Below are 24905 nucleotides of genomic sequence, written 5' to 3'. Positions count from 1 at the left end.
TCCTTGACATGTCTGTGCTCCCATGAGTTCACGGAGGGGAGGAGAGACAGAGGTGAACTTGCTCGGGGACAAGAGCCATTGGGACCCAGGAGGAAGGCTCCGTGCCAGGTGTGTCGTCACATCTCACAATCACCGGCAGACAAATATCACCTTCCCCAACCTCATGACACAGACGAGGAAGTGGAGGCTCGGAGAGGTCCAGTAACCAGCCTGAAGTCACACAGGAAATGGTTGATGTCGAATCCAAACCCCGGCTCATCTTGTTCAAAACAGGATTCGGGATAAATGCGCGACTGCCTCAGGCGAGCTTGCGGGTCCTCTCCTGGAATGTGGCGCCCAGGACGGGCAGCGGTCACCGCGCAGTCCATCCAAGCCAGAGATGTCGAGGCAGCCTCCACCCTTCTCCTCTCTCCTCGCCTCCCCTGGGCCTGGACTGACGCTGAGCTCAGTCTCTTTGTGCTCCTCTGGCAAGTGGACATCCTGCCCCAGCAGGGGCTCTGCTTCTGCTCCGCCCCCTGCTCGCCCCCCAAATTCCAGTGGCTTTCAGGGCTCCACCAGGCCCTCCAGACAGCTGACATTTTGCACGGTCCCTGCGGGCAGTCCTGGGCGGTGGGAACAGGCTTAGGCCGGTGGAAGCAGATATCTTAATTAAACTTTGGGAGAAGAACAGTCTCCCCTCCTCATCCCAGCTCCTGGGAGGGGAGCCAGGCCCCTCTTGGCCAGGCCCTGGGGGAGTTTAACCCTCTGTCGTCAGTCCCGGCTTAGCCAAAGGCAGCGAGCATCCCTCCCTCCTCCCTCCACCGCCCCATCTTCCGGCCAGGTGGACAAAGGCGCTCACCTGGGAGAGGTGTGACTGCGGAGACCTGCGTCACACTGGAGGGACAAAGGGTGGACCAAAGTTTTTTTGTTCTCATTTAACCCCGAGAGATAGGCCCTATTATTATTCCCAGTTCACAGATGGGGAAACTGAGGCAGACAGGGCTTGCCCTTTGCCCAGCCCCACTTGGGACAGCAGGGGTCTGAACCATCCGCAACTGCTGGCTTCTTCTCCCTTCGGTGAATGGCACTGCTGCCACCCCAACCTTATGTTTTCATGGTCCACATTCTCCAGAATGTTCCCATCTGTTACTTCCTGTGTGCAGGAGGATGCAGGTGGTGAGTGAAGGAGGAAGCAATCAGCCCTGTCTTCTCAATGGGGAAACTGAGGCCCGAGGGATCATGGGTTGACCAGCTGGGGCAGGGGCTGGCCTCCTTTTTTGCCTCTGCGGCTTCCCGCCAGCCTCTCCGGGTCCCTTGATCAAAGTCCGGGCCCCTCTCCTCGCTTCCTCCCTCTCTCCTGCCTCCCCCAGGGCCTCCCCCGGGGAGAGCAAGGAGGACAGTGATGGATTTGGGCCAGCCTTCATTTTCATTCCCGAGCCTCGCCTCTCGCTGCCTCTCCCTCCCGCTCCACTCTCCTCCTGCAGACGGATGACAAGTGAGAATGCCCGTGACCCAGAGAAATTATCTTCCTTCTCTTTCACCGCATAATTTTCTGCCCTCTCGTCTGGACAAGCCTGGGTGATTTTTAGCTACAAAAAAGGGGGAAAATTATCATTCAGGAAAAAAAAAAAATAGAAGGAGGCTCCTAGCTATTCGACAGACAGGCTGTCTCTGGGTGAAAATGAGAATCTCCCATCCTGTGAACTCCGGGGGGTTTCACAGGTGTTCATGCTCGCGGGATGGCTGTGTGCACCCCGAGAATGAGGCCCGAGGCCTTAGAAGATTGCTAAGGATTGAGGCACCTGTGGGTTTTTCTGCGGGCATCCCAGTGCCTGCCCACATGTGTGCACACATTGAGGACTTTGTGGGGGACAGCATGGTTGTGGGCCACCTGGGAGGTGTCTGGCATCTCCTAGCAACCCAGTTTACTGTGCCCAGGACCTGTATCCCCTTCCCACTCCAATTTTTGACCTTCTGGAAGTTTCTCTTCCCATCCCAACACACACACACACACACACACACACACACACACACACACACACACACACACACCCACTAGCGCTGGGGTCTGGAAAAACGGCACTGCCAGATTGAGCTGCTCTAGTCTTCACTGTGCTGTGTGACCTGGGAGGCGTGGCACTGCCTCTCTGAGCGCCAGCTCCACCATCGATAAAATGGGGATAATAGCACGGAGGGCCCTTAGGTAATGTACCTTATAATGTGACTAATAACCTACCTGATAATGTGACTTAGATAATGTACCTGCAGTGACATAAGACCTCTACCCGCAGCTGCTGGCAGTGTTGTCACTGCTGCTCCCATGTGGCTCTGCTGCCTGGCCCACAGGGGCTGCTTCCTCCTTCAGGGTCTAGAAACAAATGTGGTGTTTCAGTGAAAGAAGCTGTTCTGTGGCCCCAGTCTCTTGCAGGCCTCTTTCCCTCCCTCCCTCCCTCCACCCACGGCCATTACTTTAAGGTCAGAGGCAGGCCCATGGGGTTGGTGAAGCCCCCAAATAAAGCACACACACCTCTTTTGCAGCCATGGAAAATGGCTTTCTCTCCCAGTGAAGCCAGTGGTCATGAAACTAAGAGAGTCAGAACTGCTACTGTTTTGTGTGAATTCTCAGAACACCAAGGCAGTGTTCTGAGGATGCAGGGTCCAGAGACCCTCTTAGGGACCCTGTGGGGCTCTCCCACCTTGCATCTTTGTGCAACCAGATTTCCTTCCTTCCTTCCCTCAACCAAATCATCAAGTCATGTCAGATTGAATGTAGAAGTAGGTTTGTGAATCTAGATGTTTCCTTGAAGCCAGCTGTGACAGAGAGCTGTAAAAACACCAAATGAGTACATTTATTGTTGTTATTTGGAAAATAATATTAGCTTTCCACGAAATAGGTTATGTGATTGTCTAATTGATTATAGTAGTATTTTTAAATGAATTAAATATCTTCAGATGTCTCTGTTTTAATTTCTGAACAGTAAATACCAATAGGTGGCACCCACATAAATGATAGCTGTTAGAGGGCCCCACTGCTTGAAGGTGTCCTGAGTCTGAAAAGTTTGAGAAGTGCACCCCTAGGGAAACCTACCTGGGGGTAATGAAAGAGATGGGAAACACCTGCTTCTCACCAGGGTGGGGTGCTATGGGCTCCTGTTTGCTGGGGCAGGCAGAGAAGTCTTGGGGCAGGGAAATGGGGGGGGTGAAGGAGTCTGGCTGGACAATAACCAAAGACCACCATCCCTAAGGGTCATAAAGTCCACAATGGACTTGAAATAATATGGTGAAAATAGTGTTTTCTAGAATTCCTTTTGTGGTATGGAGAGCCTTGTCTGTTCATTGATGAGATACTTGGGGTAGGCATGAGATTCCCCAGTAATTTTTTCAATGAACAAAGATGTTTTCTAAACTGCCTTCTGAGAAGCATGGGTCTGCAGTGATGGGTCACTTAACAAAGGGCTATACTCTGAAAAATGTGTTGTTAGGCGATTTTACTGTGCCAACACCAGAGAGAGCAATTTCACAAAGATGATAGAGTCATGGCATATGAGGCTCTCTATAGCCACCTGCAGTGTCTATGCAGTCCCTTGCTGACCAAAACATCTCTATGTGGCACATGACTAAGATACTAACTGCAAGGCTGAAGAGAATATGCAAGTTTGGGGCCAGAGCGGAATTGCTAAGCATCATGGAGAGACCTATCTTTTCCATCAGGGGGCTGTTTTTCTTGCCGTCTCCCATGAGACTCTCTGCTGCTCCTTAGAACAATGCCAAAAAACTTTCAACAGGTGTTGGCTTGAAGAGACACCAAAGTATTAGCCAGATGGGCAGAGAATTGGAGCTGATTGTGAAGAGAGAACAAATCGAGAAGCAGGTGGAGTCAGGAAAGGGGCAAATAAAAGCTGTGGGCAGAACACGGCTTCTGAGCCCATTGGGGTGAGTTTGTGACACTGTGAGACCCCAAGTCCAAAGTGCAAATACTGACTCTCCCCTCAGGAAGAGAAGTTTGCCCGAGATATCCCAGGAGCCATGTGGAAGGTGGAGACCCCCAGTTGGCCTCTGAAGGAGGCTGGTCAAAGGAGCAGCATTTTCTTGGCCAGTGTGACTCACTTACTACATGGAATTTTTTTCTTAATGGAATAGATTGGAGGGAGGCCAGGGCTGCTCTGAGGACAGTAGCTCCCAGGCCAGGACTGCATGAGAAACTCCATGTAGAGCCATGGATTAGCAGGTGTCCACCCTGGTTTCCAATCAAAATAACCTGAGGAGCTTAATAACATTGTTGAGGTCCTGGAGTCATTATTCTAGAATCTCTAGGGTGGGGGGTGGGTGAAGATCTAGGTAGGTGTTTTGAAGATACTCCCCAGGGAAGCTTCTGGTGCAGCCTAGCTCTGGATGGGCCACACAGCTGGCTTTATAACTGCAGGAACACTGCCTGGACACATCTATCTTAGTCTCACTACTTTCGTTTTTGCGGATTATTTATTATGCATATTTCAATGGTGTTTCACAGGTGTCAACACCTGGGTAACTACCACCCAGATCAAAATATTGAGCATTCCCAGCCTCCTCCAGCACCCCCATCAGTGGCCTTCTCCCCAGGGCAGTCACTGCTCTGACTTCACTGCTCTCCCTCATACTGGACTTCAGACCCACATACCGATATCATGTCTGGCTTCTTTGGGTGTCTATCATCTTATTTTAATTGCATTTTATTCCTTTCTCCCTTCATCTTATACCCCAAATCCAATGTCTGTTGGTAAATGTTTCAATAGCAACATGGCTCATTTAATACATGAAATCTTCTTCTTAAAGGAATAGATTGGAGGGAGGGAGGAAGGAGAGCAGGGCTGCTCCAAGGAGAAGCCTCCGGCCCAGGACTAGGTGAGAAGCTGTGGGCTGCAGTAGGAAAGGGGAGTCAGAACCCTATGGCGGTATACCCTATACCTGCAGAAGGGCCAGTCTTCTGCAGTCCGGGGCAGGGCAGCACCAAGCCCAGGGCCTCTTCCTTCAAATCGCTGTGTCCCCACATGTTGTACACAGCGCTGGGCCGTTGGCACTGCTGGCACATCTGGGGACTTCCTGACATTGAACTGTCATGTCCTGGTTGAGAGGCAGCTGGAAGCACCTATCCTCCCACAGAGCGTGGCAGATAAGATGCTCTTGGTTCTTAGTTCAGCAACCTGGACATCCATCTTTCACCTTTTATGACTCACCTTGGGTCTGAGATGACTCCAGCACCAGGAAACGTGTTCACATAGACCCTCAACAGATGTTTCCTGATTGAGCAGAAAGAGGTGGCTTCAGTATCCACGTAATAGCGTGGTCGTCCCGCGGGCCTGGCGGCTTCTCTTGGTCCCCATGGGCCTTGCTCTCAGCTGGGGTGCAATGAGGGGCAGGACAGAGACTACTCTGCTGCCCGACAGCCCCGTCCCCTCCCTTGTAATTTGTTCTTTCAACCTTCCACGTTTTTGAGGCTTCCACCCTGGGAGAAGCAGCGTTTCAGGCCATTGTGTGATTTCTGTTTCAACGCATACATTCGCTTAACAAGAATTTATGTGGGCCTCTGGAGAGAACACAAAACACCAAATAAATGTTCTTTTTTCCTCCTTGTAACATTGTGTAAAGAATTTGTCATCCTCATAATTTTTCTTTCCTATTCCACAAAACGTTTATTGTCACGATGTGCCTCAGACCCTGCAAACCCAGGGGACCCACGAGGCGCTCTTCAGAACTCGCGCAGACAAACCCCTCCTCTCTCCCACTCGAGTCTGCTCTCCTTTAACCGTCAGCCCCTTCCCCACCTAGACCCGCTGGCTCACGGATTATACCCCAGAGAGTGATCTTTCTCAGTTCGTGGTGTCTTGTCCATCAAACTTGCTTGTGGGTGAAATAAGGATCCATGTCTACCCTGATTCATTGCCATTCAGCCTTTCCCAGTAAACATGGAACTAAAGGCAGAGAGATTTAAATAGTAGGCTCATTGCTAACATCAAAGATGCCTCTCCCACATCTAGTGCTCCATTTTAGAATCTCAAGGCTACTGCTTTTGAGCTCAGTTTCATCCATATTGTTAAGTCACTTCTCCCAGCCCTATCTCTTTCTCCTTGTACCAGCCCAGGAATGCTCTTGACAAGTAACAAAAACGAACTAACTGTCTCTTAAATGAATGGGTCCCTTATTCTCACATAATGAAAAATCTAAAGAGAGGTGACTGGACTATCTTTGTGATTCTCTTGACCCTGCCCTCCACATTACAAAATGGCTGCTGCAGCTCCAGACATCACATCCAAGTTAAAGGCCAAAGTAAAGGAGGAAGGGAGTGAGCCGTGTGGGTTTGCTCTTTTTTAATCAGAAAAGAAAAATCTCTCTTGAAAATCTCCTAGCAGATTTCTCCCTTAGGTCTGATTGACTAGAGTGGTGCCTCAGACACCCCAATTTTTGACAGGGGTTGAAAAAACATGTTGAAGGCAGCACCCGTGAAGAGGAATGGAAGGAACCAGTTATCCCACAGTAACTGCCACCTCCTGTTTTCACCCCTCCTTGAACACCTCACTGTTGCATCATTTTTATGTTCTTATTTTGGTGAATAAGAGTTGCCTCTACCTGCTAAACATCTCGTGAATTCTCCACATCAACCACTGAAGTCCTCAAGGCATAGGGTCTCCCCGATCTGGACCTGAGAAGTTGCTACCATTTCCAGCCTGTGTGGGGGCTGCTTTTCAGCCCCTAAGTCTTGGCTATACTAAAAAGTGTCCTTCCCCAACCACCTCCACCAAAGCTGGCCATTTCTTGGGGCCCATTGCTGCTTGAAATGATAAAGGTATTTGTTCCTGGTTTACTGTCTGTTTTCCCACGAGACCTACAAGGTAAGAACTTTCTGTTCTGGCAGTGTGTCCCGGGCAGCCTCTCAATAAATATTTGTCTGAATGAATGAGTAAGTGAGAGGGAGGAGGGAAGCCATGCGGAGTCTAGAACTGTCCGCAGATGTGGTCAAGTGGGGACGGTGGCTGCAATAAGCCTGGAACGTTCACTGGTTACAGCGGCGCTCTGGCCAGGGGTAAATTGTGTGTGTGTGTGTGTGTGTGTGTGTGTGCACCTTCTCCAAAACAAAACAAAACCAGAAGAAAAAAGCTGACGGGTTTTGAGGCAGCTTCCCCATAGTCCTTCTGCTTAACCCCACCTCGAGGGCCGTGCGGGTGGTGGGATCACGGAATGAACCGCTCGCTGTCACCATGGTTCTCTGCTGTGAAGGCCCCGCGTGCGGCTCGTGAGCTCATGCGGACAGGCCGCAGCGGGGAGGGGCCGGCTGCACGCTGCACACAATCACAAGTGCACTCTGCTTGAGAAAGGCCAGCCTGGGAGCTACCCAGTCTGGCCGAAGGGTCTTGATGCCCGTGCGGTCCCTCGCCCAGGAAGGAGGTCCCTTCTTCACCCCCAAAACCTCCCGCCTCCATCTCCTCCTTGTAGAGGTCACCTCTGTGCAGACTCATTTCTACTAACCGTCGGCCCGCCAAGGCCAGGATGGTGCCACCCCAGGGCCCAGCGCCGCGTGGGTGCTGATGAAATGCTCATTCTCTCCCGTCGGAACCCTGCCTTCTCCCCATCTTTCAGAAGACCCTGCACCTCCCGCGTGACACTTACTCGTTCATGTCCTATTAGCCGAGTCCAAGCTCTTTTTCAGCATCAGGCCTGTGCCTCTGGCCTCAGCCCCAGCCCATGCCTGGCTCATCAGGGGCTCTGCAAACGCTTTCCCCCAGGAGAAAGGGAGGCCTGCGGGGCAGCTTCAGAACACTGGGCGCGAAGTTCCCGCTCCTGTGAACCAGAGCAAGGCAGCAAATACTTTTTAAATTTTTTAAAAAGGAGTTTAAGAAAGATGCTTAAGGACATCTCCCTCCACCCCACTTTGGATTTGAGGGATATCGGCTACGCTTGAAGGGAGACGTGGGCCAACCAAGTGGGGGAGAGAGGAGCAGGAGTCAGTCTTCAGAGACATCATCTGAATCACTCCCAGAGCCTTCTGCACAGCACCCCAGACTGCTCCATCTCCCTCTGCCCTGGACAACCTCAAGCAGTGACTTCCCCTGCTCCACACACAGTGCCCAGCCTTTCTCTGATTGCTGGTTCTTACTCATCCAGCCAAGTTTGCTTATTGGGGGCACTTACCCTCTTCCAAATTCTGCTCTGGTAACTTCTAAGGGTGTCCAGGCAGGGTGAGCTCATGCATTCGGCTCCACACTAGACCATCCCAGCGTGGACTCTAACAAGCCTGCCGCACAGAATGCAGATGTGGCCTGCTGTGCAGGGGGCAGATTCGGCTCTGCACACCTGGGGGGCCCCAGATGAGGTCCACAGGGGTGGGCGTTGCCAGGCAACCACCGTTGGGACTCCGGTGGCGTCTCCCCTCCCTGGGCTGAGAGGCCACGGAGGAGGCCCGGGCTTCTTCCCGGCAGCCGTGCCCTTATCAGAACCCGAGGAGGGGATCTGAATAAAGACAAGAGCGTTGCCCCCACCGCAGTTTCCAGGCGACACGCAGGCTGTTGCGGTCGCTGTCGTACAAACCCTTTCCCGTAAGACGGCGGGTCCCACGGGGAGAGGGGTGAAGTGGAATATTTTATCAGCCGTGTACATATGTAACCAGAAATGGGGCTGAAAAGCAAAACCTGGTTTCCCTGAATAGAGGGAAGAAGGGGGGAGTGGAAATGGCTGGCGGAGGTGGCTGCAAGGGGCTTATCTCTGGGAGGTCACCAGAGAAAACACCGAGCGGGAATTTCACCCTCCGTGCTGTCGCAGAGGAGGCGGCCGCAGAGAGGGCTGCACAGGCACTACGAGCAGAAGGCTCCTGGTTTTTTGCATTTAGAAATAGGGATCCATATACGTAGAAAGGTGAAGGGGGAGAGCATAGGAAATATTGAAAGCCCGCACGGGAACCGAGAGGGTGGGGGATTATTCGAGACCCGGGCCGGAGCTCCCCTTCCTGCTCCTGCTCCGGGCGCTGGTTCCTTGTGGAGCTGCACCCAGAAAGCCTGGCTTTCCCTTCGGGGTCTGAGGAGGCAGGAGGTTGTTCAGGCACATGGGTGGAAGGTGCAGTCTCCCGCGCCGAGCCAAAGGCAGCTGGCCCGCTCCTGTGCCGGCAGGCGTCGTCACCCCAGGATCTCAAGCACAGAGCAAAAAGGATCTACTGAAATCCTTGCTTTGCCCAGAAGTTTAGCATGAAAGTCACCAGCCTCGCCCAGGAGCACCAGGCACTGCCTGGGACGCAGCACTCACCAGGTCTGTCTGGGTGGAGGCTGGTGCCTGTGTGCCGGCTGGGAGTCTAGGGGGAGAAGCAGACCTGCCTGGGGTCCGGGGCCAGGAGCCAGGCGTTATTCTGGCAACCGGCCTGTAAGCACTTTTCCAAAGATCAGGGCACAGGGAACCGAGCTGGCCTGGCCTCCACGGCTCCGCCCGCGCCCCAGGTCGGGCTGCCGTCAGGAGTTCACTCATTGCAAAGTTTGTGAGATTATTAAAGTGAAGCAACGAGGGATGGGGAGAAAGAGAGATTGAGAAAGAGGGAGATTGAGAGAGAGAGAGAGAGGTGAGAAACGCAGAACCCATCTGGGCAATGCATCACATTGAAATTGCCCCGCATTAAAAATTCACCAGCCAGTGAATTTTCAAGGGATTTGTAGTAATTAGATGACAAAATGCTGGCAAATCTCAGGCTTGCCAAAGATGTTACTCAGGGGTCAAAGACTCGACACTTTCGGCTGGGTAATTTGTAAGTGTCAATCACTCGCAGCCATCAGAGAGAAGGGAGCCATCTAAAGGCTGCATTCTAACTAAGTCGAGGCGCCAGCCTCCAGCCGCCGTCTGCCAGCAAACCCCCAGACCCCGGCTGCTGGGCACACGGCAGCGAAGCCGCCCCGGGCTCCAGGCCACGCAGGCCACCCCAAGTTTCCAACTTTTTGCTCAGTCTGATTCCCCTTAACTCGTTTCGAAAGCACAGCTTGCAGGGAGGTGGGCGGCCCCGGCGTGGAGAGGACGTTTCCGTGGTGGCCGGTAGAGGGGAGAGAACAGAGCTGTCTGTCTATACCGTCTTCTGGCCTGTGGAGGGGGTATGTCACCTGGCAGGGGGTTCTGATGAAAGGAGGGGACCCCCGTGCTGCCCACCCTCTCAACAGGCTCAGGCACTCAGCTTGGGGTCCTGGGCGCCAAGAATGCGGCAGACACCAAGAGGACCCATCTGCCTCATGGAACATTCTAGTTGGGAAAGGGAGGCGGAGTGGACAAAGAACAAAGACCACGGTACCCACCACGTGAGAGTGCGGGCAAAGCTGGAAGGAAACGAAATGGCTTTGGGGAACACGACTTCAAACCCCGTGTGAGGGAGGCCTCCTTGAAGAGGAGACACCTGAGCCGCACCCTGGGGAAGACAAGGTCAGGGGATGCCAGCCTGGGCGCCCGCCAGGAGGATGCTGGGCCGAGGCCTGGGCATCATGAGGGACAGCGAGGTGGCCAGGAGAAGTGGGGGATTCTCTTAGGAGAAATTTCTTGAGGCTGGAAACTAGAGGGGGAGGTGGAGCTGGACCGTCCAAGCTGGATGGGTGCAACCCACCCTGGTCCAGTCTGGTCTGGTCCCTAAAGGGGATCGGAGGCTCCTGGAGACGCGCACACGTCCGTTTTCAAGGTGCTGGCGTGGAGGGCCGCTGAAGCCTGCCTGCTGTTTCTGCCGTGGAGGCCTGGGGAGGCCACCACACTGCTCTGAGCCTCAGTTTCCACATCTGGAAAATGGGCCTATGAGCCCCACTCACAGGGGCACGGACGGGCACGGATGATAAGAACCCGGCTTGCGGAGATTCTCAACAGAACCACTGCAAATGCTGCCCGTCCTGGTGTCCCAACCAGCAGGGGTGTTCTGCAGCTGCCTGGCCCGTCAGGGAGCTGGGCTGGGGCAAGCCTGTGCTCTAGAAGGGAGGAGCTGGGCTGGGTGTCTTGGGAGAGTCTGCTGCTCACTCAGTTTGCCAAACAAATGTCCAAAGTGGAATCTATACATGGCGTCTATTTATATATTTGGCGAGCCGCGCTGGGTCTGGATGGTCTACGGCTGGTGCTTGTAAATCAAGGTCACCCTGAGCGCCTCCAGGTGGGGCCTGTTTACAGCAGCACTGGGGGCGAGCACGGGGCTGGGTGCATTTATTCCCTGCCCGGCCCCCGCCCGTGCTGGCTTCCCGGGCCAGATCTCCACCCTGGGCTGCAGCTTGAACCGGACTGTGAAACCGCTCAAGGGGAAAATGAGAAACTAGCCAGTGTTTCATGGAGGCAGCGGACTGCGCCCCCGGGTGCCAATGGCAGGCCCTTGGGGCTGCAGGAGAGTGGTTGGAAGGCAGACCGGGTGGGGAGAGGGCCCGCAGCACCCCTGGGGGCCCTGCTGCACGCTCGTACATCTCCAGAGCCTGCTTGCGATGCAAATAAAAATTAGCAGCAGCAGCAGCAACAGCAAGTCGGCTCATCTCTCCCCCAAGGCCCCTCCTGAGGATCGCCCATCCTTCCTGGCCAGGGGATCTGGAGCTGACCCGGTCTCTGCTCAAGAATTGATGGGATGGATGAATGCAAATAACAGCGACATAACCACCAGGCGGGGACTGCGCTGCCTGAGCACCTACTACGTGTAGGCGCTGTGTTGAGGCCCTCGACCTTCACTCTTCTCCTCCCAAGGATCTGGGGCTTCAGTGACAGGGTCCTGAGCCGTGAGTGTGAGTAGGACTCCCCCTCTGCCCCGGTCCTCACCCGCTCCACCTGCCAGCTGTTGTCTCTGCCTGATGCCAGACGACGTAGTGACTCAGCCTCTGTCCGTCTCGGGCAAGGGTATGAGCCTGGTGACATGGGGGCTTCGTGCCCGCTCCCTCTGAGGCTCTAGAACCTGGACAGTGAAGCTCTTAGGTGACTACATGCTTGCCCCGGGCGGGTCAGGGTGGCGGGGCCCAGAGCCAGGCAGGCCAGCGAGGGACCCCCTCATCACGGGTGTCAGTGTCTTGGCCACCCTGGGCACCTGACTTTGCTGCTGGAACCCAGCCCCACCCCTTCAGCTCTCCTTGACATGCCTTTGTTACAGCTTCCGGGCTTGGAGCTGCGGCGGCGGGCTCTGGAGGATGGTGCATGCTCGCAGGGAGCGCTGAGGCTCGCCTGTTGACCGGCCCTGGTTTGGACCTTGGGCCTGGATGGGGCTGAGTGGCCCCGACAGGACCTGCTGGGAGTCCCTGGCTGCCCTGGGCCACCTGGGAGTCACAGCGCCCTGGGGTTGGGGCCATAGGGTCTGGAGCATCTCCCTGTGCCCCAAGCGGGGCCCTGCTGTTTGGGAGCCTTGTGGCCTTGGACACGTCTCTGCCCCTCTCTGGGCTGCTGACTTCCTCCTTGGAAAAGGGAGGAAGACTACTATGTGCTCCCCAGGGTGGTGTTTATGCATAAATGTGTTCATCCACACAAAGGGCTGAGGACAGGGTCAGCACCCATGAATTAGCGTCATCTGGAAGGAATGGACACTCACATTGCGGAAGCGGAATGGGGCACCTCCTGCCCACGGTGTCACTGCAAGGTGTGGCAACTCCACCTGCATTTCCGGGACAGGAAAACTGAGCAGCAGGATCAACCCCGAGCCTCCCAGGCCGACGCACCCAGAGTCCCGGCCTCACCTGGACACAACGCAGCCTGGGGCCTCTCCTCGACCAGCCCAGTCACTGTCAGCTCTGGCCTTGGCCTTGAACTTGGGGGCAGCCTGCTGCCTCATCCCTCCTGGGTCCCTCTGTATAATGGAGTTAAGGTCAAGACTCCGGGGCCGGGGTGGGACAGATGCCCCCACCGGGCGTCCACACAGGCTTGTTTGTGATGAAGATGGATGACCTCCCCACCTCCCACCTCCCCGCCTCCCGGGTCTCAGATGCTGCTGGTTTTTAAACTCCCTGTTGTGGCAGGAGGTTGCCTGGATGCTGATGAGGTGCCTGGGCCAGCAGAGATGCAGGCCCGTGCTGGGCCCTGGGCTACCGGAGGCCAAGGCTGCACCCAGACGACAGAGCCAGGTCCCGGCCTGTGAACACAAACACGCCCCCACTTGCCTGCAGAGTGGAGCCTCCTTGTGCCCCAGAGCATGCCCCCTCCTGCCTGTCGTGGTCCCTTGGGGCTCTGAGGGTCGGGGCTGTGCTGACCCCCTACCCTCTGTGGCTCCCAAGGCCCTGGGAAGAGCCAAGAAAGCTGAATGAGCAGCTGAACGAGCTCTGTCTCACAAAGCCACGGCTCGGGTAGGGATGAGGCCAGTCTCCTATCAGTGGGTGGCTGAGCTTAGTCCAGAGTGGGGGAGGCAGAGGAGAGAGACCCTCACCCAGTGCTCCCATGCCAGGGGCTCATGCCCACATGTCAGCCTCCTGAGCCACCCAGCAGATGGGGCCGGTTCACATAGCAGGGGGCCCCAACCAGGCTTGCTCCACCCATCCTGCAGTTAAGTGTTCCTGTCACCCCATTTTACAGAAGTGGAGACTGAGGCACAGAAACGCCAGGAAACCTGGTCTCGAGGTCAGAGAGTTTGTGAGCAGTGGAGCCGCTCTCCGCCCAGCCTTCCGGGCTGCTCCCGCCGAGTTCTGCGCAGTGCAGGTTCCGGCCCATGCTGCAGGGAGGGGGGTGAGCCCAGCACCCATGGGAGGAGCTCAGACGGGGGGGTTTCACCCTCAGCTCTCAGGGCCCTGCTTCAGAGATGAAGATGAGGGGAAAAACCCTGGAAATGAGGGGCATTGTCCTCCCAAACATGTCACAGTCAACCCACCTCTCTGGGGCTCCAGTTGGATTCCCCACTGTGGTCAGGGGAGCCTGGAGAGTTAACCTGAGGATCCCGCACTCGGGCCCAACCAGCTCAGGGTGGGGCTGAGCACCCCTGAAAGGCACACCTTCCCCAGCCTTTAGGCTTCTCACCTGCTGGCCAGGGCCCAGCGCCTGCTCCCGCCCCCCTAGGGCGCTGGCTGCTGCCTAGGCTGGGCCTCCCCGCAGTGTCTGGCAGCCCCCGGGGGAGCGCCGACCACCTTGCCGTCTGCAGCTCTGCTGTCAGCTTTTCCAATCTGGTCCGTCGTGCCCGCACCTGCCTGCCGCGCCACACGCCACTCTCCTTCCCAGACCCAGTTTGGGGTGAAAGCCTTGCTTATTAGTCAATCTGGATCCCACTTACTGTGAATTACCAGGCCTGATTGATATTCATGAGCGGATCCAGCTGAAACCTCAGTCAGCTGCCACGTGACTCCCTGCCTCGGGGAGGAGGCCGCTCTGGGGACCTGGGCAGCCCCGACAGGCAGCTGGGGAGAGCGCGCTGGCCTGGGAGTGGCCCTTGGCTGACAGCGGTCTGTCCCCAGCGGTGGCTGGACCTGGAGGCGCTAGGGGGGTGGCGAGAGGGGGCCAGCTGCCCGCTCCACCTCTGCACGGAGTTCCTCCTGCCTGAGCACCTCCTCCCTCTGCTGGGCCACCCCTGCCCCTCAGCAGAGACACCGCTGGGATGTCCCCAGCACGGCCCGAGCAGCCCCAGCTGCGCTCCCCTGAGCTGCTGTCCCTTTGCTGTGCACATGTTGCAAAGGAGCCCAGCAGGGTCCCGGTCGTGGCTTGGGGCTGCCGCCTGTGAGCCTGGCACCGGCAGCGTGAAGCTCAGTATCAGGCCTCCCAGTGCCAGGCCCCGGCTGCGTCTCAGCACACGAGGGCCCTGCCAGCCCTCCAGCACCCTGGGAGGGGCCGGCTCTCCTCCCTGTTTCAGAGAAGGCCGAGTCTAGGTTGTGTGATTTTTGAGCTCTGTCTTCTGGGTTAAAGGGCGAAGCTCAGGTGTCTGGGGGTGGACCCTCATCTCCAGGTGGGTCCAGCAGTTTCCTCTCCCGCAGCCGACTGTGAGACAGGGCGCAGTGGAAGTACACCCTCGTCGGTCACCCCCGAGAAAGTGCCAAGGCTGCCCATGCCCCCTGCCCACCTCCCCACCTGTTTCCTCTGCAAACGGCTTTACTGTGGGGGGCAGGGGGAGGTGGTGTTCTAAGTGGGGCGCTGCCTGGCTGAGTAAAGAGATGCAGGAATTGGGGGCTTTTCAGGTACCAGAGTTAGTCTGGGCTTCTCAGAGCAAAACTCGACCCCACCCCAAAGGAGGCGGTGCCAGCTGTGCGGCCAGGAGTGGGGTGCATGTCCCCAATTCTGGGCTGTGAGTCCAGGCAGGAAGGCCTGGGCCTGGATAGGAAGCAGAATGCTGGAAAATGAGGCAATACCCTAAACTCCTATTTCTAAATGCAAACGTTTGCCAGGGAAGACGGGGTTTGATGGTCCTGGGGACTGTAGTGACCTGGATCCTGCTATTGAGAACCAGCTCCAGGGCGGCCTGCTCGGGCCCCTGGCGGAGGTTGGTGCCCAGTGCAGGGAGCACTCACCGCCTTAGGGTGACTGGGGTGAGGCTGTCCGGCTGAGGGGAGCTCCCTGTGGCCCCTGGGCTGCTCTGACCATGATGGTCAAGCAGACCAGAGAAACATGGGAAGATGAAGAGGGAAGGACCCCATGGTCCGCGCACCCCGGGATTCTCAGGAGCGAGAAGCCCCTGAAGGCGAACCCAGGTCATTTCCTTTGGCTAAGCCAGGTTAGAGAAGTTGGTCTGCATTTCAGGGTTCACAAAATATATTGCTGCGTGTGACCTGGCAGTGAAGTGCTCATAGCCGGGGGGCTGGGCAGCCGAGCTGAGAACAGAGATACTGGAAGAGGGTGGGAGTGAAGGGGCTTGGACCCAAGCTGCTCAGCCGCACACGGGCTCCTCTGGGGGTATGGTTTGAGAACCACAACGGACCTGGTGTCCAGCTGTGTTATGTGGCCCTCCACGCACTAAGTTTCCTTCTTTCTTTCACAGAGCCACGGGGGCTGGAGAGGATGTCTAACTGGGGTGCTGGGGCCAGGTAGGTGCCTGGGAGGGAGGGCCTGCCCCTCCTGGGTTACGCGCCACGGGCAGCTCAGGGGGCTTCCCTGCCTGTGTCCTCACCTGGGCAGAGGGTGAGGCTCTGCCTTGTGCGTCCGTGGAGGCTCAGGTGAGCCGGTGACCCGGGGTGCTTTGTAGACGGCAGCGTGACACGCAGACGTAGGCGGTGGCACCGATAACGCCGCCTGGAATCTTTGCGGGTTCAGGAGAGGAGTGGGCTTCTGATGGTCCCCAGGGAAGGCAGGAGCAGCTGCCATCCAGAAATAGGCACAGCACAAAAATGTTTTCTGTTGGCTTGAGCCCAAGGAAGGCTCCACGGCCCCAGTGGGTCTTCTCCGTGAAAGCTGCAATTATGGGGAAATAGGGTTCATTAAGAAAGCTAGAGGGGCTGTGCCCTGGCTTCTGGCAATGCTCTAGTTAGACTGCAGGGCCCTTTTAGTTTTGCCGCCTGGGGAGCCTGCCTGGGCATGATGGGGGGCACTACCTATGTTGGGGGCTGGGGTAACAACAGCAAATGCTTAACAGTGCTCAGGCTTGCTCACTGAGACGTCCCACCCCCTTGAGTCCAGACTTCTGTTGCTTTCAGCTCCCAGACAGGGACCCTGAGGCACAGCGAGGTCCAGGAGCCAGCTCAAGGTCACGCTGCAGTAAGTGGCAGAGCTGGGATTCAAGCCTAGGGAGCTGGGCCCTGACTGTGCTGGTCCCCAGAGGGAGATGGCCCTGAAGACATGCCGGGGCAGCCGGGCAGAGGGAAGGAGCCGGGAGCACTTCTGCCAGGGACCAAGCCCGTAGGAGCTGCTCGCTGCGAAGTCAGCCGGGTTTGCTTTAGACCAGGGATTGGCAAACACGATGGAGAGGGCCGGCCAATAAATGCCCAGCACACAGTCTGTCGAAACTACCCAATGCTGCCGCTGCAGGAAGGCAGTCTAGACAGCATGGGAACCAATGGCCGTGCCTGCGTGCCAATAAAACTTTATTTACACCAACAGGCAGCAGCTGGATCTGGCCCAGGTGCTGTTGTTTGCTGGCCCCTGGTTTGGGTTGTGCAATCCTCTTCTTTATCACTTCTGTGTCATTATAGTCACATTCTTATCCGATTGACTATTTTTTATCTTCTCATTTCACCTCCTCTTTAAGCCATGGGGAAATCATAGGCTTGATGAGCTGGCTGTGTATTTGTATTTGTAACATGCACGTGAAAAACTCATTTTTTTTTTTTTTTTTAAAGTGTGGCCTGTAAGGGCAGGAATAACCAGGTTTTCCGATCCAGCAGACCGGGTAAAGGAGGAGTCAGAGTCCTCAGCGGTTTTTTGCAGTTCTTTTATTGGGGTTCACCAGGCTTATGGCAGGCAGGGGTGCTGGCTGGGAGGCCTGCCAGCCTCCCAGCCCCCAGCAAGTCTTCACTCTATCTGGGCTCTCTGGCTTTCGTTCTGCTGCTTCTCGGCTTCTCTTTCACTCTGCTCCGGCTTCTTCTCTTTCGGCTTCTGCTGGCGTCCCCATGACACCACCCTTAAAAGCACAGTCTTAGCCCAGGTGTACCCACTTCAGGTGCCCGCCATCAGGCATGCATTCAGGACCACAGGGTTCCCTCATCTATCCTGATGGCGGGAGGGCAGAAAAGCCTGATTTTTTTCCTTACCCTACAGGCCACATAAAGTCACCATATGTGCCATGGAGCCTTGGTTCATGCTTCACGAGACACATTGGGCCAGTGGTTTTCAAACCACTCAGGTGCTGGGGGTGATAGGTATGTAGGGGCTGGGACACACGTTCTGCTTCTGGACAGGATTCCTGTTGCAAGAGTTTGGAACTGTCTAGAAGTGGCTTCAGAACGACTTTGTAACTTCTGAGCTATGTGCCCTACATTATTTCTTAGGCTTATTAAGGAAAAACAGACAATTTCCCATTAGGCCTGTTATGCCTTTGGTCCAGCCTTCTCCTGGACTTGAGACACCTCCACCAGGAGGCCCTCTGTAGGGGCAAGAAGGCCCACTGAGCAGGTTTTCTGATCCAGCAGACCGGGTCAAGGAGGAGTCAGAGTCCTCAGTGGCTTTTGCAGGCTTTTTATTTAGATTGACCAGGCACACGGCAGGCAGGGGTGCTGGGGGGCCGGGAGCCTGGCAGGCCTCCCAGCCCCCAGCAAATCCTCACTCTATCTGGGCTCTCTCTGGCCTTCTCTCTGCTTCTCTTCTTCTCTCGGCTTCTGTTCGTTCTTGGCTTCTGCTGGCGTCCCCGCGACGCCACCCTTATAAACGCACTCTCAGCCCAGGTGTACCCACTCCAGGTGCCCGCCATCAGGCATGCATTCAGGATCACAGGGTTTCCTCATCTATCCTGATGGCAGGAGGGCAGAAAAGCCTGATACTTGTACCTTACCCTACACCCTCCGTCTCCACCTGACAGCTCATGGTCTCCTCCAACTTAAGGTGTTTAAGCCCAACTAGTTTCCCTCTGAGAGCTCCAGCAGCCACCCTATCTCAGCACCCCTCTCTTCTTCCTGAGGCTCCATCCCCAAACCATGGCATCAGCCACGCTGTGTGCACCCCAGAGCCAAACCCTATGTCCCATAGGCTCCACCTTCAACACACCCAGCACCTGGCTGCCTGTCACCTGCCCCGCAGTGGAAGACACCACCTGCCCCGGAGGCCTGCGAGGGACGCCTGTGCTGTGCCTGTGCAGTAGGCTCAGTATGCGTCCCTGGGAGGCACACCCCAAAACACTTTAGCCCAGTGGGGCTGTAATGGCAGGACAGGACACTGTGCAGGTTTCCTGATCCAGCAGACCGGGTAGAGGAGGAGTCAGAGTCTTCAGTGGCTTTTTGCAGGTCTTTTTATTGGGATTTACCCGGTACATGGCAGGTAAGGGTGCTGGGGGGCCAGGAGGCTGGCAGGTCTCCCAGCCCCCAGCAAGTCCTCACTCTATCTGGGCTCTCCGGCCTTCTCTCAGCTTCTGCTTCTCTCTTGGCTTCTCTTCGGCTTCTGCTGCTGCTGGCATCCCTGTGACGCCGCCCTTAAAAGCCCAGTCTTAGCCCAGGTGACCCACTTCAGGTGCCCGCCATCAGGCATGCATTCAGGATCACAGGGTTCCCTCATCTATCCTGATGGCGGGAGGGCAGAAAAGCCTGATATTTTTCCTTACCCTACAGGGGCCCTGTGGAGGAGGCCAAGGGCTGAGGGCTGCCCCGGCCCCCACTCTCCTCCCTGGACCCCTCAGATGCCAGGGTCATCCTGAGCCGCCACACTGGCCCCCGCGCCCAGGATTGATGGAGTGGATGGTATTAAAAAAACAAGCCCTAGCTAGACGGCAGGGGCACAGGGGCACGTTAGGGTTCATCGCAAGTAGGCGCTCAACAGGAAAAGCCTCACGGGGCGGGGCAAGACAGGGTGCATTTCCTTCTAGGTGCCTTGAGGTCAGAGCGCAGCCTCCATTCCCCTGCCCCGACTGGCCTCCCTGGCCTCACATCCCCCCCCCCCCCCTTCATAACACGAGGACGAGGAGCGGGGTAGTGCATTCACCCTCGAACACAGGCTCTGCTGTTTGTTTCTGAGTGTCCCATAAACTTCCCTCCCACCGCTGCTGGGAGCAGGATATGGGGGAGGGGGGTGTTCATTCCTTCATCAGGTATTTAAAAACCTACCGTGCCTCCTACGTGCCTCCTACTTGCCAGGCGTGGGGCTGCGCGGGCACAAACAGGCACACGCCCTGCCCTCCTCGAGCTTGCCTTCCAGGAGCAAGGACAGACCCAGGCAGCAGGTGCCTGGAGGGGCTCAGGGGTCTGGGGGGCGGCCAGCAGGGCAGCTGGCCCCGGGGGCTCGAGGGCTCCGGGAAAGCGCTGATTTCAAAGGCGGAGGCGATAGGGGAGAATCAGTGATTATTAAGCAAGTATTGCATTAATCTTTTATTATTAAACATGATATGCTGGAAAAAAATTCTTAACAGCTTACTAGGCAGGCTCGCAGGAGAGCCAGGGAGGAGAGGACCCCAGCGGCTCTCGGCAGGGGCGGGGCGCGGGCAGGCCTCCTCGGGGTACACCAAAGGGTTAAAGTCATTTTCATTAAAATTTAAATTTCAGCAGCGCTCTCTCCCTGCTCACTCTCCCTCCACCGTCCTTTGAACGTTTGACTGGCAACCATTTCATATTTCAATCTCGGCAGAACAAATTGAATTAGATGTTGAAACCAAACTCGGCTGTGCTCACCAAAGCCTGCATGCTCGGCTTGCGCTAATCCTTTCCTCCAAGCTGCCTAGCACAGCCAGGCGCTGCCGCTAAGACAAAACCCACGGAGGCAGGGGAGGCAAGCAGGGAAAGGCGGGCGCAGGCCGCTGCAAATTGCCTTCTGCCTGGGTGGGGCTGGGCCCGCGCCCCCACTTCTGTCCCTGGTCCCTGGCGCCCGGCGTGGTGCCCCGTGCCTAGGGGTGCCCGATGAGTGTTTGGGGGTGAGTGAGCGAATGGGGCAGAGGATTAGCAGTGGGCTCTGAGGACTCCCTGGGCAGCCTCTGCCCCTCCCCACTCTCCCTGCATGGCCAGGACAGCTCTCCACGCGCTCACCCTTCCCCAGAAGCTGAAGCCCCCCGGGCCCGAGTCCAGGTGCTGGTGCTGCCCGCGCCAGGGCTGGTCCAGGGTCGCCCCACTCCAGCCCCTGCCCCGAGTGCCCACCAGCAGGAGGATGCAGGATGAGGGAGGCAGCTCTCTGGGCCTGGCCCGGCCTCCACCACGTGCCCTGAGGTCACCCTCGGCCTCAGGCTTTTGCCGGTGGGGTGTTGACGGAAGCTCTTTACACAAGCGAAGTCTGCACCCCGGCCAAGGCGTGCTGACCTAGCGGCCTGAGCCTCCCAAAAAGTCAGTTCTACTATGGGAACAAGGGCACCCCTGCCCACGGGTGACCCCAGCATGGAGAGGGATAGGAGCAAAAGGCCCCCCTGGGAACAAGCTCACGTGCTGCCCAGCTGTTCACTTCAGCCGCCGGCGCCGCCGATCGGGCTGGGCCTGTCCTGGGGCTGGAGGGCCACCTCTGGGCCACCCTCCTGGATAGACTCCTTTCTACCATGACTCACCCCCTGGCAAGCTCGGTCCTGCCCTGTGTACCCCAGGCGGCCCAGGAGGCCCATGTCCTGACTTCCTCGGCACTGGGCATTAGGTGGGTGTCCTCTGCAAATGTTCCTCTAACCACTACATTTGCGGAGGGTTCAGAAGGCGTGAGACATGGCCGAGTCTCCTGCCCTGGAGTGTGGACCTTGTCTTTTAAAAAAGCCCACCCGTTTTAAGGTAGCTTTCCACCCATTTTAAGATTTGGAATCACAACAGGAGATGCTGAGACCGGTTGGCAGGCAGTGGGCCGGGCTGAGTGCCCCCTGGCCTTCTGGAGCCTTGGCCTGTGCATTCTGCCCCCACCCCTTCCGTGGGCTCCCTGTCACCCAGCTCTGTCCAGGGTGTGGCTACTGCACTCCAGCCAGGCCCCCTCACCCAGGCCTCTCCTCCCCAAGGCTCAGCCCGTGTGTGAACACCCGGCTCACCCTTCAGGCCTCCTCAGGGCCTCAGGCCTTTGGCTGCCCCAGACCACGAGGCTCCTGCCATTCTCGGGTTGCCATCTGCTGGGCCTTCTGCAGCCCCAGGAGCACAGAACAAATCCTCCCCTTCCCTCTGCTCTGCCCCTCCCCCAAGAGGCAGCTACCTGTGCTCCTTGCCCCGGGGGAGCAGGCCTCACCAGCTCCCTCCAGATGCTCAGATTCCCACTGCCTCTCCAGCAGCTCCAGAGAGGACTGTAGGCCAGAGCCAGCGGCCAGTGGAAGACAGCACCCCCAAACTGTAGGGTCTCAGGGAGGCAGTGGTATTACCAGCCAAGGGTGTGGACTCTCCATGCAGGACAAAGTGGGGGAATGTCCTGTTTCTCCCCCAAGCAACCTGGAGCAGGGGAGCCTGGGCAGGCAGGCTGCAGGACCAGAGCAGAAACCTGGGCGGGCCTCGGTCTCTTTGCCCAGCCCTGCTCCCAAGCGCTCATAGCCAGGGCCCCCACCAGAGCAGATGCCCCCTGGCCCTGTGGCCCCCGGCCTCCTGGGTCTGGCCTTTCTCCTCTTCTGGTGCCTGGCCTGGGCCAGCCTCTGTCCGATCTCTCTCAGGACTCTTTGCGGGCCTCAGACCCCTCTGGTAGTGGACGTGCCTGTCTTCCGCCCCCACCAGTTTGCTTGTGGACCAGGAAGTCCATGGAGACGGCAGCCCCTCCCTGCACGACCTCCATGGTGTGTTTCTGGAGTTTCTCTCCTAGATCCTCTGGCGTTTGATCCTCCAATGTCCTTTCATGCAAACTCAGTGCCCCGGACCCCACCTTCCTGCTGCCTGGTCTCAAAGGCTGGGCTCCCGCACTAGGGTCAAGGCGTTTCTCCTGCAATGTGCTCATGTGGCCCCTTCCCAAGGGGGGAAGGATGGGGACCCTCCTCTGGGCCAAGCTGAGTGCTTTACCCAGGCTCAGGTTCTGCTCCCTAGGATCCGGCGCTTCCTTCCAGAATCACCAGGACTACGATAGCCATGACCACAGCCGCAGCTGCTTCTCCACGGTGAGCTCTGTGCAAGGAGCAGGGCGCGGAGGGGAGAAGTGGGACAGGAGCGGGTGTGGAGCAGGTGCCCTCGGGGAAAGCGGCCTTTCTGAAGAGGACGGGAATCTCTAATGAAGATCCCAAGGGGAAAAAGTAGACAGTCGGGAGAAATGTGAATGAGGGGCGTCCCGGCAGAGGGAGGGCGGGTGCACGGGTCCGCGGTGCGTGCACCGGAAAGGTCAGAGCACTGGGCAAGGGTAGGCAGCACCTTCTTGTCACTGACTTCATTCTAAGTGTGTCCAGGGGGTGGGGTGGGGCCCTGACGGGTTTCAGGCTACAACGGACACACTCCAGTTCACGGATCTTCTGGATCCTCTGCTCGTGCAGAATGCAGAGCTCCTCGGTGAGGGGGAAGGGAGATAAGCGTGGAGGTGTCTGTGGGAGCTAGGGGTGGCATGAAGACAGGGTGATGGGGCACCCTGAAATCTCCACAGGAGTCAAATTACCTGCTCCTATCCCCCCACCCCCGCCACACACGGTGAGCCCAAGAGTAGGGGCACAGAGGCCAGGCTTGGGCAGGAAGGACTGATGGGGCTTGGGGCTGATTTGGGGCGGCCCTCTCTCCTGTTCCTGCCTCAGGTTAACAGCTTCTCCAAGACTGCCTGGCTTCCTGTTGCTCCAGAGCCTGAGGGCAAGGCTGAAAGCTTGAACCTTAAAGGCCTGAGTCTCTGGGGTCAGACAGGTCCACATCCTGCAGGCCCCAAAGCAATCTGGGCCTGCAAAGGGGGTGTTGTTAGCATCACCCCATTTTAAAGATGAGACTGAGAACTGGAAGGTTAAGTGACAGGCCCACATTCCCGAGGCTGCCCAAAACCCAGGGGGGCTTTAACGTAGAGACTGAGCTCAGCCCGCTGACACCAGGGACAGCAAATCCTGCTCTGGGAAGGTTCCAGAACCGCCACCCATCAGTTAAGTCAGTGCCATTGATGCCTCCTGATGCAGGCCCACAGGCAGGTCTGACGCTCTTACTTTGGGTGATGAAGGACCATCCCCTGGGGCACTGGTGGTGTGGACATGTGAATACCAATGTGTGGTCAGCCAGCACTGCCCACCCACAGGCCCCGAAAAAGGATGGGCAGCCGGAAGGAACTGGGTGGAGTCCAGCTGCCCTCCCGTAGACCCAGCACTGTGGAGGCCTGGTCTGGCAGGGCTTGACATTGATGCCCCGAGACACCCCCAGAAGTCTGTGGGCAACCTGCTGTCTGCAGGGTGGCCCATTACAAAGGCGGGGGGCAGGTGCTCTGGGCCTGTGCCTTCGGGGCCGAGCTGCGACTGGTTAGGAAGCATCCCAGCCCAGTGCAGTTTCCGATCTGAAGACTGGGACCTCCTCTCTGGCAAATGCATGGTCTGAGGACTCCTGGAGCCCACTGGGAACCCCGCAGGGAACCTCACCCAGTGTCCCCACAGAGGTAAACACAATGTTGATGAGTGTGTTCCCTGGGCTTTACTGGGACCCACTGATTCAGTCCAAGTGCGACCCCTGGGGCAGGCCGCGCATCACCCCCAATGTACAGAGAGAGGAGTCAAGGTCCCAGCGGGCTTGCCGGTCCAAGGCCGCAGAGCTGGGAATATCGAGGTGGACTCAGACCCCGGTCAGTGGGGCAGACCCTCCCGCTGGGGGAGGCTGACCTCCGGGATGGACAAGGCACGTGCTGGACACCCCATGCCTGGGTGAGCCTTGGGGCACTCTGTGCCGGGGACCCGACCAGCTTCACGGCTGCGGGGAGTGCAGGACGTCTGGTCAGCTGAGCCCAGGCGCAGGGACGGCGGTGGCGCGGGGCCGGGTGCTCTCCGGCAGCCGTGTCGCGGCCCGAGGTTGCCCTGCTGACTCAGCCAGGCCTGTGGTGTTGGTGCCAAGGGCGGGGCAGGGCAGAGCCCAGGCCCAAGCAGTGAGCAGTCCCTGGGAGAGATGTGGCTGGGACCTGCAGCTCAGCAGCCCTGGAGGGAAGACGAGATGAAACTTCTGGAGTCTGCCTGACGCACCCACACCGTGCCCATGTTTTTCATGGGTTATTACAGCATTTTTTTTCTCACTAGAGCCTGGTGAGGTGGGGACCAGTCAGTGAGGAGCATCTTGGCATCTGGGCTGGGGTCCCCAGCCAAGCTGGCTGGAGGAGGTGTGGGCCCAGCTCCAGGGAGATGCACTCACCCCGGTCCTAGCAGGTCTGGGCCTGGGTTGTGGGGATGCCCATGCCGTGGTGCACCCTGGAGCCCAACTTTTCAGTCAGCAGGACGGGGCCCTGTTGGCACCTCAGGGCTGCTGGGAGGGGAGGCGAGTGGGAGAACTTATGAGGGAGCAGTGAGGTGGGGCTGCTTTGTTTTGCAGCTTTGGGGGCGCCTGCTGCTCTGAGAGACTTCCAGGCCTTGTGTGGCCGCCCTGCACTTGGGCCCT

At 57.4% G+C, this 24905-nt stretch overlaps 1 protein-coding gene and 1 long non-coding RNA gene across 2 annotated transcripts in view; both read right to left on the bottom strand.

The window, feature by feature from the left end:
* Positions 1 to 1498: 1498 nt before the first annotated feature.
* LOC129145805 (uncharacterized) lies at positions 1499 to 2564 on the bottom strand. Its single transcript, XR_008551884.1, has 3 exons — positions 2507 to 2564; positions 2216 to 2347; positions 1499 to 1568 (listed from the first exon to the last, which is right to left on the bottom strand). It is a non-coding gene; the product is annotated as an uncharacterized LOC129145805 (long non-coding RNA).
* A 17227-nt stretch (positions 2565 to 19791) lies between these two features.
* Positions 19792 to 24905, bottom strand: part of RBM19 (RNA binding motif protein 19) — a 107924-nt gene continuing 102810 nt past the window's right edge. Inside the window, exon 25 of the mRNA XM_037511111.2 lies at positions 19792 to 24451. Within this exon, the coding sequence (XP_037367008.1) occupies positions 24443 to 24451 (9 nt within the window). The 3' untranslated portion in view covers positions 19792 to 24442. The remainder of the gene's footprint in view (positions 24452 to 24905) is intronic.

Source organism: Talpa occidentalis, unplaced genomic scaffold (assembly GCF_014898055.3).
Source record: "Talpa occidentalis isolate TD23 unplaced genomic scaffold, MPIMG_talOcc4v2.1 talOcc4.14, whole genome shotgun sequence".
NCBI classification, from domain to species: domain Eukaryota; kingdom Metazoa; phylum Chordata; class Mammalia; order Eulipotyphla; family Talpidae; genus Talpa; species Talpa occidentalis.
The sequence above is the reverse complement of the archived record's forward strand: the minus strand, read 5'-3'. Positions and strand labels throughout refer to the sequence as shown.